Genomic DNA, 15586 nt, shown 5'->3' with positions numbered 1-15586 from the left:
GGATCTCAGGGCCCGCTTGCGGGGTGGTTCTCCTTCTGCAGGGGGTGGGGTGCTGGTAGCCTGTTGGTCCTGTGGCGGGGCCTCCTGTCCACTAGCGCCGGCAGAGGTGGTAGGCAGTTCTTGGTCCATGCTAGTGTCAGGGGCCCTTTGTCCTGCCACAGTGTCCCGCAATGTGGTGACTACCTGATTCAGAGCCCCTACAATGGTGGCCAGGGCGGAACTGATGTTTCGTAGTTCCTCCCTGAACCCCAAATACTGTTCCTCCTGCAGAAGCTGGATCTCCTGAAACCTGGCCAGGACCGTCGCCATCGTCTCCTGGGAGTGGTGGTAGGCTCCCATGATGGAGGAGAGGGCCTCGTGGAGAGTGGGTTCCCTGGGCCTGTCCCCCCCTGTCGCACAGCAGCCCTCCCAGTTCCCCTGTTTCCCTGGGCCTCTGTCCCCTGGACCGTGTGCCCACTACCACTGCCCCCAGGTCCCTGTTGTTGTTTGGGTGGCGGGTTAACCTGGGTGCCCTGTAGTGGTGGACACACCGCTGATTGACGTGTCCTGGGGACTGAGGGATGGGCCCGCTGGGTGGGTGCTGTGCTGGTGTTCCCAGAGGGGGGAAGGTCTGCTATGGGCTGTGGCTGTGTGAGGGGAACCGACTGTCCCGAGGTCCCCGATGGGCCGGGCTGGTCATCTAGATCCAGGTCGACAGAGGTGCTGTCCTCACTGTGGGCCTCTTCTGGGGGTGGAGTGGACATTTGTGGACCCTCCTGCGCGGTGACGTGGCGTTCGGGTCCTGCAGGGGTATAAAAGTATGGTTATTGCATTTGTGTGTGCCATAGCGTGTAATGGGTGGGTGCCCTTGTACCCCAGTGCTGGCATTCCCATGTGGGGGCTTTTGTGACGGTGATTTGGTGGGGGATGGGTATGTGCAGTGGGCATGCTTTGTTGATGGGTGTCCATGCTTTGTGGTCGCATGCAGGGATTGGTGTTGGGATGGGTGGGCTGTGATGGTGAGACATTTGCAAGGAGCAGGATGTGATGGGGGTGAGGGTGAGGGTGGGGGTATGAGTTGGTATGCTGGTGGGGTGGGGGGATGAAGTAGTGATTACCAGAGTCCATTCCTCCAGATACTCCTGCGAGGCCCTCAGGATGCAGGATCGCCAAGAGTTGCTCCTCCCATGTTGTAAATTCTGGGGGAGGAGGTGGGGGTCCGCCGCCAGTCCGCTGCACCGCGATGTTGTGCCTGGATACCATTGAACTCACCTTCCCCCATAGGTCGTTCCACCGCTTCCTGATGTCGTCCCTATTTCTTGGGTGCTGTCCCACAGCGTTGACCCTATCGACTATTCTGCTCCATAGCTCCATCTTCCTGGCAATGGTGGTGTGCTGCACCTGTGTCCCGAAGAGCTGTGGCTCTACCCTTACAATTTCCTCCACCATGACCCTGAGTTCATCCTCGGAGAACCTGGCGTGTCTTTGCGGTGCCATGGGGTGGTGTGGATGATGTGTGGGGTGGATTGTGTGGTGATGTGTATTGGTGTGTTGTGTGAAGTGCGTGGAAATATTGCTGGGTGAAAGTAAAATGCACGTCTGGGTGCTCAGTTCGCTTTTTCTCAGTACGTGGTCCCGATTCTGTAGCAGTGGGGATTTGTGGGTGTGTGTTTTAAATTGTATTGGGTGTGTGGGAGTGGTGTGTGTATGTGTATCAGGTGTGTGTATTTGTAATTGTCCAATGTGGCTGGGTTTTGTAGGTGTGTGTGTATATTGAGCGCGGCGGTGTGTACCGCCAATGGAATACCGCGGTTGAAAGACCGCCGCGTGGATTCGTGTGTCGTGATAGTGTAGGCGTATTTCTGTTGGCGTGACGGTGGAGGTTTGGTCATCGCCAGTTTCTCGCTTGCCTTTTGTGTGGCGGACTTTTGTGGATGTCTGTATTTTGGCGGTTTGCCTATTGTGGGTCAGAATGACCGTGGCGGTTTACCGCGGCCGCGGCGGTATGTTGGCGGTCTTCTGACAGCGGTAATCGGCTTTTACCGCCAAGGTTGGAATGACCCCCATTATGAGGTTGCACATCGCTAATATGACTGTGGCAGTCCAACCACCATGTCTCAGCAGGCAGAAACGGGGACTTTAAAGGGAGGCACTCACATGCAGGAAGCGTTAAATATCTGGTGCCACAATGGAAGCCCATCACACATGTCCTGCTGCTGATGATGATCCTCGAAGGTGCTCAAAATCCACACTTCCGTGGACTCAATGAACCATCAGTACACACACCTACCTGTGACAGCAAAACAAAAGATTGTTGCGCCGTCAGCCACATCATGTGGGGGTCACAGTACGGGCAACAAGTATACATCTCATTGTGTACACAGTCGGAAACAGACACAAAGAAGGTCACAGTCACGAAACGCCCCTTTTGGGCAGGCCTGTCACACTGCACCGCAACACTGCATAGAAACACACGTCTGCTCACCTCAGGCACAGGAACAGTGAAGTGTACACAACATTGTCTAACACAGTCCCAAAAACACATCAACTTCACATCTACAAATACAACTCACACACTCACATTGCACACATGCCATGGACTGTCGTGACATTCAACACGTATGTATGGATTTTGCATGGGACACAAACACCACTCCTAGTAAACAGCCCTGCAATGGACATACACACATCACCCACATTGCAACACAAAGGAAGAATGATGGGATGCACAATAGACTGAGAGACAAACATACAAAGATTACTATGCAAACAACACATGCAAAATAGGGATGGGAGCATCAGGAACACTCAGGGAAGGAGGCTGCACTAGGACACATATCACTTTGCACATGCCCCCTAAACAACATTTGCCCTGCAACCGGCCCAACATGTATTTTAGGGACAAACAACACTAGACCCAAATGACATGCCTAATTGAACAATGTGGAAGTGCAAGTCAACAAAGCACATACAACTCTGACTGCATGGGACATACTTATACATGAAGTAGCTGCAAGGTACACCCAGCTAAAGAGACACATGCATAGGCATAGGCAAATGCAAACAAAGGTAGCACAATTCAACACACTCCATGTCTGCACAAACAAAACTCAAGCAAACACAAATTAGATGAATCTACAATCCATATTAGGAGACAAGCTAAACACCATACATGCTTGCATTGGATAACACAAGATGAAATACTTTCCATACCAAACAGTACACAATACCATGACACCACCATTGCATTTACACCCACATATCTATACAGTCAATATATACCCTTGTCTTGGGTGACACCAGCACCGCCCACAAAGTCAGATACTGCAAACAACAGCAAATTGATCAGCAAGCAGGCTGAAACACACACAATTGTTTGCAGACAAAAGTCATTCATGAACAACATAAAGGTAGAAAAGGAGTTTCAGGACAAATGTATACCCAAAAACTGTTTGGGTTTATTAACTTAAAAATTTGGCCAGTCCATAGTTAGGTGCACAGGCACATCATTGTGCCCTCACTTGACCCCTAACTGCCAGGGAACCTCCACAGGAAGGGGCACCTCAGGGATCATCCTTGCGGGTGTTGGATTTGGAAGGGGTGAGTTAGGGAGGGATCGACTGCTTCTTTTGAGGGCTAGGCTTCTTCTTGGGGAGCGGGGTATGAGTCCTTGCAAGGGGCACGAGGTGTGATGGGGAGGACTTGGAAGTGTAAGGAAGGAGTTGGGAGGTGGGTTGGGTCCTCCTGGGTTTGGGACGGGGATGGAGGGAACAGGGGAAAGGTCAAGGTCAAACATAAAATCTTTCTTAGGGACACAGTGACAGTCAGCAGAAGGGGTGGGGATTTGGAGGTCTAGGGAGTGGTTGTATGCTGTGTTGGTGTGGATGTCGTGGGTGTGTGCATGTGGGAGGTATGCTTGTGTTTGGTTGGTGTCTATTGCATGGGTGAGTGTGTGCATTTGTGTGTCTTGCGGGCTGGGATGTGGAGGTCCTGGGTGGTGGATGTGTGTGTCTGTTCGGGTGGTGTCTGAGGGTATGGTGGATGTGGTGTACATTTGTGTGTGTGTGTGTCTGTTGGGGGTGGTGTCTGTGGGTATGTTTGATGTCATGTGTGACACGGTGAGGGTAGTGGGGGTGTCTAGGGAAGTGGTGACTGATGTTGTGTCTGTGGGTGTATGTTGTTTGCCTGCGTACTGATGTGTTTTGGGGCGCTTGTGTCTGTGTGTGCTTCTTTTGTGTGTTGAGGTGGGTGTGTGTGCTTGGAGTAGGTAGGGGAATGGGGGATTTGGCATGGGAAGAGGGAAGTTAAGGGGGACGGAATGTGGTGGGTGACTGAATGCCGTTGATGTGGAGGCCAGAGCCTAAAAAAATCTCTGTAGGCCAGACATTGCACCATGAATGAATGCCTTCCAGGAATGCACTTGTTTGCTGGAGCTGGATTGCCAATCCCTGGATGACATTCACAATGGCTGTCTGACCCACAGAGATACGTCTCAGGAGGTCAATAGCCTCCTCACTGAGGGCAGTAGGGGTAACAGAGGCTGGGGCAGAGGTGCCTGTGGCAAAGGAGACACCCACCCTCTTGGGTGAGCGGGCACAGCTAACTGGGTGGGGAGGAACAGGGTGGGCGGTGATAGAATTGGGGGTGGTGGGCAAAGATGGTAGGGGGTATACCCAGATGGGACTGCCACCACTAACGTGTGTCCACTGGAGGAAGAATCCAATGATGAACATGTTTTGGTCTCCTCTGTGGCACTCCCCTCACCCTCTGGGCCACTGGGTCCCTCTGTGGCCTTTGTGTCTTGGCCCAAGGTGCCGTGGCCAGATGCTTCCGCCACGTGGCTGTGCTCTGTCTCCTTCACTTCCCGGTGCTGATGCTGCAAATACAAAGAGAAACAGGGTCATCACATGTCCATGATCACACCTGCTCAACAGCTCTGATTACAAAATATTACCATGAAGTCAAGTAGGCCCCAGCAACAAACTCCATCAAAGTGGCCCATACACGTGCCATACCATATGTATGCATGCCATCTGAACTGTTAACAGTTGCCCACACAAAATCAGGATCTCAGACAGCCACAATTGCATGTCTGAAGTAATGCAGTCATAATAACCGTTGAACTAGTAGGATACCTCATCACCCTCACTGCTTTGTTCCGTGGAAAATACCTCAGTTACTTATTGCCACACAATAGTAGGCCAATGCCAACTGCATACCCACAGATCCCACACAAGGACATGCACATATCTTTTTGTCCGATGTATATTGACCCAACAGTACTAAATGATGCTGCAAAATCATGCCATGTTGCTGGCAAAAGTAAAACAGCCTGGAGAAAATGACATGAAATTAGTCATGTCACACTGGAAGCAGTTCCACCATGCACACTACACCAAGGGATATATGTCCCAATGGAGTCATGTAGGCAGTACTAATGTTACTCAGATACGCCACACATTTAGCATGAGAATGGACACTGTAGACATCATGTGCAATATCAACAACACAATAAATCAGCAAGCCCCAGGGAAATCACCACTGATGCCTGGCACCCCTTACAATGACATACTCTGATTGCATCAATAGATGCCATTAGTCCCTTGGGTGTTGGGGAGTCCCATAGTTTTGCAAGTACTTGTTGAAGCACAGCAAAATGTTGCCCAGTTGAAGGCTACACCATTGTGTCCACTTGGGTCATGCAAACACAGATGTCTGTTGATGAATGTGTGTACCCAAACACGTGTTTCGAACATCACTGCAAGTCAATCCATGAAGCATGCCAACAGTCAGGTTATAAACCTTACCCATTACACACATGCAAAGCATTTTGCTTCATGAATCTACATCAATGGCATAGAAATGCACATTGTGGCTAAAAGCTCTAGGCCTACCTGTCAGGTCCTTCACTGCTACTACTGTGGTTGTACATGCCATATGACATGCTATGATGCATGAGGGCATGGGCGAGCCAATAAACATTGGTGGCACACTCCTGTAGGTGGCACTGCATGAAATCTACCCCTATCATGAATGTCTTATTCCACACACAGGTTGCCATGTACATACATGTGCGAGAATACAGACATCACCCCATCAATAAAGGTAGACCATGCATGACACAGAAGCTTACAAACGTTTTACTATTGAGAAAGGGACACATGCAGACATGTAGGCACAAGGAATGTTGGCAACAGTCATGGCATATAAACATGTCAATGGACATTCACCAGTTACCATGGGAAAGTTTTGAGCTGTAGCTGCACAAAAAGAAAAATGTAAGCACGGTCACTTGTATGATGGCCATTTTCACATTAAAGACAGCAGTGAGGCAACAACACCCAGGAGACAACTAGCCTCTGGGTTGTAGATGCCACAGTACTCACATAACCAGATACATGGCTGAGGGCAGTGATCCAATACCTCCTTACCTTTGGCCTGTAACACTGAGGAGTGGTGGTCTGTTGCATAGATATTACACCCAGTACAACAACATTGATCTACCTAATTGAGTACCTGATTGAGCACTGCAGACAGCCACATGGTGTCTCTGGAGAGCAAATTGTTTGTTGATTGTACACAGTTGTGTACTAGGTCACTGGGCCAATAGGCCAGGCACATCAGTATACAACATATGACATGTTTACACAAACAATCACTTATCCACTGTGTTGCACATGGTTCATCCCTAGTTGTCAGTGGGGAAATGTCAGGACCTAACACACTCACTTTGCAATCTGACGGGCAGGAATATGCCCTGTACTCACCCCCTTTGTGGCTGCTGTGCTGGCCTCAAATGCCTATCAGGGTTTGGGTAGGCCACCACCAGAATATGGGTCATTAGGGAGTTCATGGTCCAACAGGCAGGCCCCATTGAGAGGACATCCCCAGCTGGGCCTCGGCGATCTCCCGCGCCTAGCGTCTCAGCTCCCTCCACTTCTCCTGACAGTGTGTGTTCTGCCTGCTGTGGCCCCACAGAGTCCGCACTTTCTGAGCGATGGCTCTCTATAGCTCGTTTTTCTGATGGGTGTTGACCTGCATAGATGAAAAACACAAATCAAGGGATTACAATCATACGATTTTGTCCCAAAAGGTTCAGTCACATACATGTCAGAAACACCAAGTTAGAACAGTTCTATTTCTGAACACTCCACAAGTGTGAGATACACAAGCCCAGGGTCATGAGTACATACATATGTATTTGCATCTGCTGACTAATCCAGTAGCCTGCCCAGGGCCTACACTGACTAATCAAGCTTACTGATTGTAGCCAATGCTCCAGCAACATGTACTGTGATGTGAGCCTTATATAAACACTACACACCTTTGTGGCTTCAGTTGGCTAAACTGTTTAGGGCTGAATGGAAAAACACATCTACACTCTGTGAGAGTGACTCCTTGCACACAGTCCCTACAGGCAACTCCCATTGAACAAACCTGACCCTGATGCACATAGGAACAACTTCTGGGATGTAACCCAGTACCCATCCCTAACCTAGGCAATGTACTGAGGCATTCAGGGCACTTTTTACCCCTAGAGCTCCAAACTGGCCACATGCCAGTATCTGCAGGTCTACAGGGAGTGAGCACAGTGCCACAGTTGGATAGCCATAGTGACTCTCACACAACCTGGACTAGGTCCCATACTGAGAGATACAACTGACAGGTCCTGGTCTCTGCAGGCTGAGCTGACATAACATACATGACATTACAGTTCTATTACTTAGGTGCATGACTCTACATCATATGTCCATTGGCAATTTTGCATGTGCTGTGTGTGTGTAGCTGAAGGGCAAAGTGAGTCATTACACGCTTTCCATACAACATTTTGTGTGGCGACATACATATTGCTAACATGATTCTGTGATGACTGCTACCAGATGCATACACAGCTCCTGCTGTCATGCACATACATGCAGGCTAACATTTACAAACTTTGTGCGGAAAAAGATGTTGGTGGATGGCAGTAAAGAATCCTAACCTAGTCATGTTCATACAACACAAGGAGGATCCATGACCCCATATTAGCTCACACTACACAATGTGACTGAACTTAACATATGGGACTGCCCACCAATACCTGCACCATGTATATCCCATTGGTGCTACATAGACCGCAACAACAGGCACACAAGAAGACTAACTGGCACACAGGAAACATTGTAGCCTGTGCGGAGGGAAAGGAAAATGTGAAACAGTATAAAGTGTGCCTGTGGGATTCTTACCTGCTTCTCTGGTGAGCCATAGAGCTGTCCATACGGTGGTAGAACCTCAGAAACTAGCCACTCCAGTTTCTCTGTAAAGAAGGCATGGGCCCTATCAACTGCAGGATGTGGCATGATTGCTCCCAGCGGCGGCATATAGAAGCTCGGGTTGTTGAGGTGTTGCTGGAAGCAATGTCAAGAGTCAAGTGAATGAATCTGCAAAACATGGCGGTCACGTCCACCACGTACACAGCCATTGGCCGTGACTGCCACTGGCAACAACGTTAGCCTATGGCTGTTTCTGTCGCAGTTGCAACCGCCTACTGCCATGCCGACTTCCGCCAGCGGTTGCGGGCAGTTTCTAATGTCTAGTGGAGTAGGTCAGACATCTGCCATTTTAGAGCCCTGAAATGCTGTACTGAACTTTATGAACTGCATCACACCCTAAGTACATGTAATGTTACCTCACAAACATCCTGATTTTGTATTGTCCAGTAGTCCTGCTACTCATTCAACATTCTAGCATATTGCAGGGCACAGATGGCATTCAACAGGGTTGTATAGTCCACCACTGCAGACAGTCATTTTTTCAACTAGGGAAGGCAGGCAATTATGTAGCACAATATCGAGTTTGGTCCAATACCTTACTGTGGACATATGTGGGAAAACATGTGGGTCACATGTGACCATTGTGTAGTTGCCATCTGGGATGGGTACTGGGTGCCATGTCTATACAGTCAGAAATAATATATCTCATGATAATCTTGGAACGCATCAATTATGTTGCAGTGGACACACTGAACAATGTCACAAATCATGTCTTCTCACACATAGGTCCCTGGGAGAGGGAGGATGCGACAGCCTCCAGTCTACAATCCACTGTCAGACCTGCAGGCCATGGAACAATGCCACATAATTATGTACTAACACCTGGATAGGCAAACATTTGTGGACTTGTCATCAGTTGATGTCAGATCTGATGCTAGCTATTAGTTATCCAACAAGCATACCACTCATTGCACGTCATGTCAGTGTTGCACTTCCTTGCCACAGGGTCCTTCCAACGTACAGTGGCCCTATCTGCTGGGATGTCCCAGCCTATGTTCAGTCTGTTGTTGAGGGATGTCCTCTCAGCAATATTGAGACACCTTGACACCTATATCCAGTTTTCCCCGATATGAGGATTTAGCTAATGTGAAGGCTGACTTTTATGGTTTTGCCCACCTCCCACATGTGGTGGCGGCCAGTAGTGAGACACATGTTTGATTGGTGACACCGAAGGCCACTGAAAAAGTCTATTGGAACAGAAGGAACATCCATTCCATCAGCATACAACATACAAGTTGTCTGTTTAGCAGACCTCTACATTTCATATGTCTGTTCCCGTTATCCAGGTTCAGTCCATGATTTATTTATTATGCAGAACTTCACAATAACCCAGCTAATGCTCCAACTGTACCCAGAGAGGGCCTGGCTGGTTGGTATCTGTAGTGAATGTGTGTGTGCAATGCCAGGTGCTACAATCATGGATTGTGGGACTCATTACAAATATGTCCCATTTCTTGACCGGAGACTCTGCATATCCAAACCACCCTTGGTTGTTGACGCCACTAAGCAATCCAACTACGCCAGGGGAAGTCTGCTCCAATAAGGACTGTGTAAGAACAAGGCAGGTAGTGGAGCGGGCTTATAGGCTCCGGCAGGCCAGATTTCGGTGAATTGGTCAGACAGGTGAAGCCCTCCTCTACTCACTCTGGAAAGTGTGTCAGATCACTGTGACATACTGCATGCTCCACAACCTTGCCGTGCACAGGAACATCCGATACATCCCAGAGGTGCAGGAGCCTGCAGTGCCACTGAGTAAGGATCCTGAAGTGCCAAGTGAGGATGACAGTAGTGAAGAGGAAGGAACAGAGTTGCGGGAAGATCTCATCAACAGCTACTTTTCCTGAGTGCAAGTATGTCATGTGATGATATGATTGTGACTGTACAATTAACTGTATTTGTGAGAATGTGTGGAGTTCTCTGTGTTAGATTCAGATAGGGAGCTGACACTCTGCAATATTCAGCCAAAGACTCCTTGATATGTTTGCTCTTGACACATCCCCACCTTGATGATGTTGCCTTGTTTGTGATTGTTTCCCTACAATGTGAGCGGTTTTCCAGTTGCTTTCAATTTGAATTGTGTCATGGGTATGATTTCCAAGCCAATACTCCTTGTTCTGTCTTTGTACAGGTACCTTCATCATGACATCCTCATGTGGGCATTTCAGTGTTGTGACATTGGCAGGTATGTGCTGCTGTTCTGACATACAAAGTGGAAATTGATTGATCCAGGTAATGTAGGTCACTGAGTTTGGGTGTTTGAGACCTCTGTCAAGATAGCTTGCCCAGTGTCATGGTGGATGCTTAGAAGTGCCCATTGGGCTTGTTTGTGTGCTGTGATGGGCCAATTGCATCATGTGTCATCATGCGGGAATGAAATATGTAGTCATAGATTGCATACAAGTTAGTTAACCTTCGCATTGACTAAACACTTTTTGCATGACCGGTATGTAGCTGTGGATGTGTTTCATTATTGCAGGCTACAGTGCCTGTGTTACAACACTGACATACGTGTGCGTTGTACCACCAGATGCATGGTAACTGGATCATGATGGGTCTGTGATCAGGGGCTGTTGTACTGCCATTTGACTGTATCTTGAAATATGAAGTGTTGGACAACTTTGGTGTGGTATTTGATAAGTCTCAAGCTGGGGACATCATCCACTTCCATGTTCTCCTATTGTATTGGTCAGTGTCTGGAAAATCACTTTCCTCCTTGGTCTGGGGGACTGTACCTTGGGATATGTACTGTGACTCGGTATGATTTACACACTTTTGTTTCTAAAAATCCAGACATATGAACAGCCTATTTGGGGTACACTGGAATAAATGTTTTTATGTAAGCAGACATTATAATCCTGAGCAGGACACTGTGTACCTGTGACATATCAGTCCTTGCAAAAGTAGCTTGTGTCCTCATCATATGGTTCACATGGGTGACTTTATTACATTGCTGTTGCAGGACAAACATTGTGGACAGACAAGAACATAAAAGTAAAGTGAAGGGGTGAGTCATGGCGGATGGAAGCAGCTGATTAGATTCCACACCATTGAGAGTCCAAAGTCCAGAGTACTCCTCCCAATGGAACAGGTAGGTGGTTCAGGAAAAGTCATCAGAGTATATGTGTGGTACACAAATGAGGTATCTTAGAAAGAGGTCACTTGCAGGCAGTGGTGGGTGTCTTGCCATCTGCACCTCCTGGATTCTTTGTAGGATATCTCCTCTTGTGCGGAGGGAGGGGTCAGCTGCTACAGAGACAGGGGTGTCTGGGTCTTGTTGTTACCCTGGCAAGGTCTCCCTTCCAGTGGCTGGCACCAATGTTGCTGTGCCTGGTGTTGCTGTGCCAAAGGAAGTGGTGGAATGTTGTTGAATAGCCCTGTCCAGGATGGTGTTGATGTCCCTCAATATCCCTGATGGGGAGGCCATGTTGGTATTGTGGACCTCCCATTGCTCCGCAATGTCCCTATGGCTGTCCCTCAGTAGCTGCTTGATATCCCAGAGTTCAGTCAATACCTGGACCATCATGCCTTGGGTCTTCTAATAGACCTCCAAGACGTGCCACAGTGGCCTCACCCCGCTGGACCACAGCATACATCCCACACACAGCACCTCCACGGGTCTGGGCCGTTACAACAGGATGCCCTCTCCAACTTGTTCCTGGACCCTCATTGTCAGAAGTGTTACACCGCAACTCAGGATCCAAGACTGTGGGCACGAGATGGTGGACACTGTGCTCGTTACACAGGTTGGGGTGCGAATGGTTGCCTGTAATGTTAAGGCACCTGGGCTGGGAGCTGTTGATTTGGGCACAGTGAGAATCACTATTGCCGTCTGGCCAGGTTTGTCAGATAGGCCAGAACTGACCTCTACGTCCAGTGGTCCAGGAGTGTCTTCTTCACTGAGGACTTCATCCACAGGGGTAGTAGCAGTCTCCTCTGTGGCCTCTGTGTGTCCAGTGGTAGCTTGACCTATTGGTGTGAAGTGTACAATGTTACAGGTTGTATTGTGACATCTACCTCCAACAGTTTAGTGTCACAGTGAGAGGAGACCTTGTACAAAGTGACATTGCATTCAATCCAAATGTGGCTAGTACCCATGGTATTGGTTGTATTGACATTACATTTGTGGTGCATGACAGCATTTTTTTGCACAAGCAGCTGCTGAAATGTGTAGCTCATTGGCACTTGGGAGGATAGCCTGAGAATTCCATCTTGCCACCAGTGCAGGCAAAACAGTGGCTATTCAGGATATGACTTTGGTCATTTTGTGGCCTAGTTGATTGTTAAGCTGGCAGTCAGGAGTTTTTGTATATGTGACTAGAGTGATCATGTGGTCAGTGCAGTGTGAATTTGTCTACTGATACTCCGATTATGGTGATGCATCTTGAGGCCTTGGGAATCATTTGTTTTGCACACTGGGTAAGCTGTCCTTCCTGTCCTCATTAGTTTCATCTTGGGTTAGCATGTCAAGATGGAGTTAGGTAGCCAGAGACATCTCTGAGTTGAGCATGACATGTATCTTGGTCCCTCCCAGGTGAGTAAACTTCAAATAAGAGTTAGAAAGCAAGAGTATTTTGACAAGTGACCACTGGTCTGGTGTTAGTAGTTTGAAGGACAGTGTGTCCTGGGAGTTGAGTGTGCTCACTCCCTGTACTACACACACTATACGCATATTTTCCTCCCAGGTGAGTATACTTCATTTGGGAGTTTCCAGACAAATGTATGTGGGAAAGTGACTACTGGTCCAGTGTTTGGAGTAGCAATTACATGGCCTGCTGGGAGTTGCAGTCAGGGCAGTCCCTATACTCCCAAACACTTGACATATGTTATCCTCCCAGGTGAGTGAGCTTCAATTGAAATATATCAAACAGGGGTATTTTGGCAAGTCACCACTGGGCTTGGGTTTCTAGTTACAGAAACAGTGCCTCCTGGCCTTCTCTGTAATTCACTCCCTGTACTTCCCACACTTGACAAATGTAGTCCTCCCATGTGGGTGCACTTCATTTCGAGTTACCATAATTTGGAGATGAGAACACTGGACTGGTGGTTGGAGTGACAGTAACAGGGCCGCCTGGGAGTAGCAGTCTGGTCACTCCTTGTTCTTCACACACTGGACAGATGGTATCCCCCAATTGAGTAAACCTCATTTGTAAGTTAGGACACAGGTGTCTGTGGCCTGAGGTACACTCTTCTGGTAGTTTGAGTCACAGACACAGGGCCTATTGTGAGGTGTAGTCTGGTCACTCCCTGTACTTCACACACTGGACAGATGATATCCCCCCAGATCAGTAAACTTCATTTGTAAGTTAAGACAGAGGTTTATTTGGCCTGAGATACACTTGTCTGGTAGTTTGAGTTACAGAAATAGGGACAACTGAGAGCTGTAGTTCACTCCGTGCCTCTAATACACACCCTCCATCAATGGTATCCTCCCAAATAAGTACACTCTATTTGAGAGATTACAGCCAGGGAAATTTTGTAGGGGTGTGTGCGGAGCTCTGCTCCGCTGGCGGAGATAATGGAGTTTTTGGAACTCAAAACTCAGCTAGCCCCGCCAGCGGAGCGGAACTCACCCGGTGCACACTACAGCCCAGTATAGGCTGCACAGCGCACGCACAGACAGTCTGAGCTGTGCAGCCCATAAGTGGGCTGCAGCACGCACCGGAGCAGTCTGTCAACTATCCTGTCCCACATTTCCATTTTACTTTTGAGAGGAGTATGTTGGACTTGTGGTGCAAACCGTTGTGGCTCTACTCTTATGATTTCATCCACCATGACTCTCAACTCATCTTCAGAAAAACAGGGATTTTTGGAATGTAACATGGTGGGGAAAAAATAGAAAGGGTGACAGTGACTTACAAAACAGGGGAAGTGCAAAAGGCTGTGAATGGACTAAAGTGTATACAGGGTATTCTATGGCCTGATGAAAAAAGGGGTGCCTAATATAGGACTCTGTGGGAAAAAAGCGTCCTGGCTTGTGTGTATTGTGTGGACAATGCAAAGGTTTGTGGTCCATGAAGGAGAGTGTTTTATGGTGTCTGTTAGAAATGGGGTCTTTGGTTGGCAGTCAGGTTACCCCCTGTCCAAGCAAGGACCCTCACTCTAGTAAGGGTAAAGGAGAATCACCCTCAGTTAACCCCCACTCACCCCTTTGGTAGCTTGGCACGAGCAGGCAGGCTTAACTCCAGAGTGCTAGGTGTAAAGTATTTGTACCACTACACACAGTAACTCAATTAAAACACTACAAAATGACACATCACAGGTTTAGAAAAGTAGAAAATATTTATCTAAACAAAACAAGAACAAAACGACAAACATCCAACATACACAAGTCAAGTTATTAGTTGGGGTGGGGGTCGGGGCATTTTTAGTATTTGGGTGTGGGGGTTGGGGTGGTTTAGGTTTGTGGGGTGGAGGGTCAGGGTATTTTTCGTTTTAGGGGCAGGGGTGGTGGGTCGGGGTATTTTTAGTATTTGGGGTGGGGTGGTTTAGGTTTTAGGGGTGGAGGGTTGGGGTGGTTTTAGGTTTTAGGGGCTGGGTGAGGGGTTGCAGTAATTTTAGGGGTGGGGTTTGGGGTGGTTTTAGGGGTGGGGCGTTGCGGTAGTTTTTAGGGGTGGGGGGGCCAGGGGGGACGCATGCTGGAACCATGCATGCCGTTCACTAATGCCGAATGCCTTTACAACGAAAAATCGTTGTTAAACCATTCATGGTAAGGGCATTAGTGGTCACAAGGAGGTCGTTGTTCCGACCTCGTTGTTCAGGCATGCATTGTTCCAGCATGCGTTGTTCTGAGGTATATTCCTTCACCAGTCTTTCTGGACTCTAAAAACATGGAAAAAATGCATGGAAAAAAATGCAAACTCCTACGTCTTGGTGTATACAGAGACTGTTCTTTGGTATTTGCACACCACTTTCCACACATTTTCTAAGGGGAGGGCCTATACCTGCTTCTTGTGCCCTGGCTGTAATTCCACCTGTCGGCATGGACAGCGCTACCACTATGAAAGGTGCAATTAAAAGTTTAGTATGGCAACTCTCTGAAAATTCAGGATCCTTTCCCATAGATATATTTTATTTTTATTTTCAAATATGTATTGTTTCATGTGTTCCAACCAGAGAAACATGCTTAGTATTCTGGCCAAGTAAGAGTTTTTAATTTCTTAAAATCCTTCTGTTCTATAGCAGCCAAAAGACCTATGGCAAAGGTGACGCCGTTAGCCAGTTCTCGATTGATGGCCAACTGTGGGTTGCATTCTGGGGCTTGAAGTTTAAAGGACTAAAGTATAAAAAGGCATACC

At 48.1% G+C, this 15586-nt stretch overlaps 1 protein-coding gene across 3 annotated transcripts in view; it reads left to right on the top strand.

The window, feature by feature from the left end:
• PEX5L (peroxisomal biogenesis factor 5 like) overlaps positions 1–15586 on the top strand; it is a 746879-nt gene that overhangs the window by 425884 nt on the left and 305409 nt on the right. Inside the window, exon 3 of one of the 3 annotated variants that reach the window (XM_069213089.1) lies at positions 11251–11379. The exons of the other annotated variants lie outside the window; for them this stretch is intronic. Coding sequence (XP_069069190.1) covers positions 11371–11379 — 9 coding nt within the window. The 5' untranslated portion in view covers positions 11251–11370. The remainder of the gene's footprint in view (positions 1–11250; positions 11380–15586) is intronic. 3 annotated transcript variants of the gene reach the window in all.

This window comes from Pleurodeles waltl, chromosome 11 (genome assembly GCF_031143425.1).
Source record: "Pleurodeles waltl isolate 20211129_DDA chromosome 11, aPleWal1.hap1.20221129, whole genome shotgun sequence".
Taxonomy (NCBI): Eukaryota; Metazoa; Chordata; class Amphibia; order Caudata; family Salamandridae; genus Pleurodeles; species Pleurodeles waltl.
The sequence above is the reverse complement of the archived record's forward strand: the minus strand, read 5'-3'. Positions and strand labels throughout refer to the sequence as shown.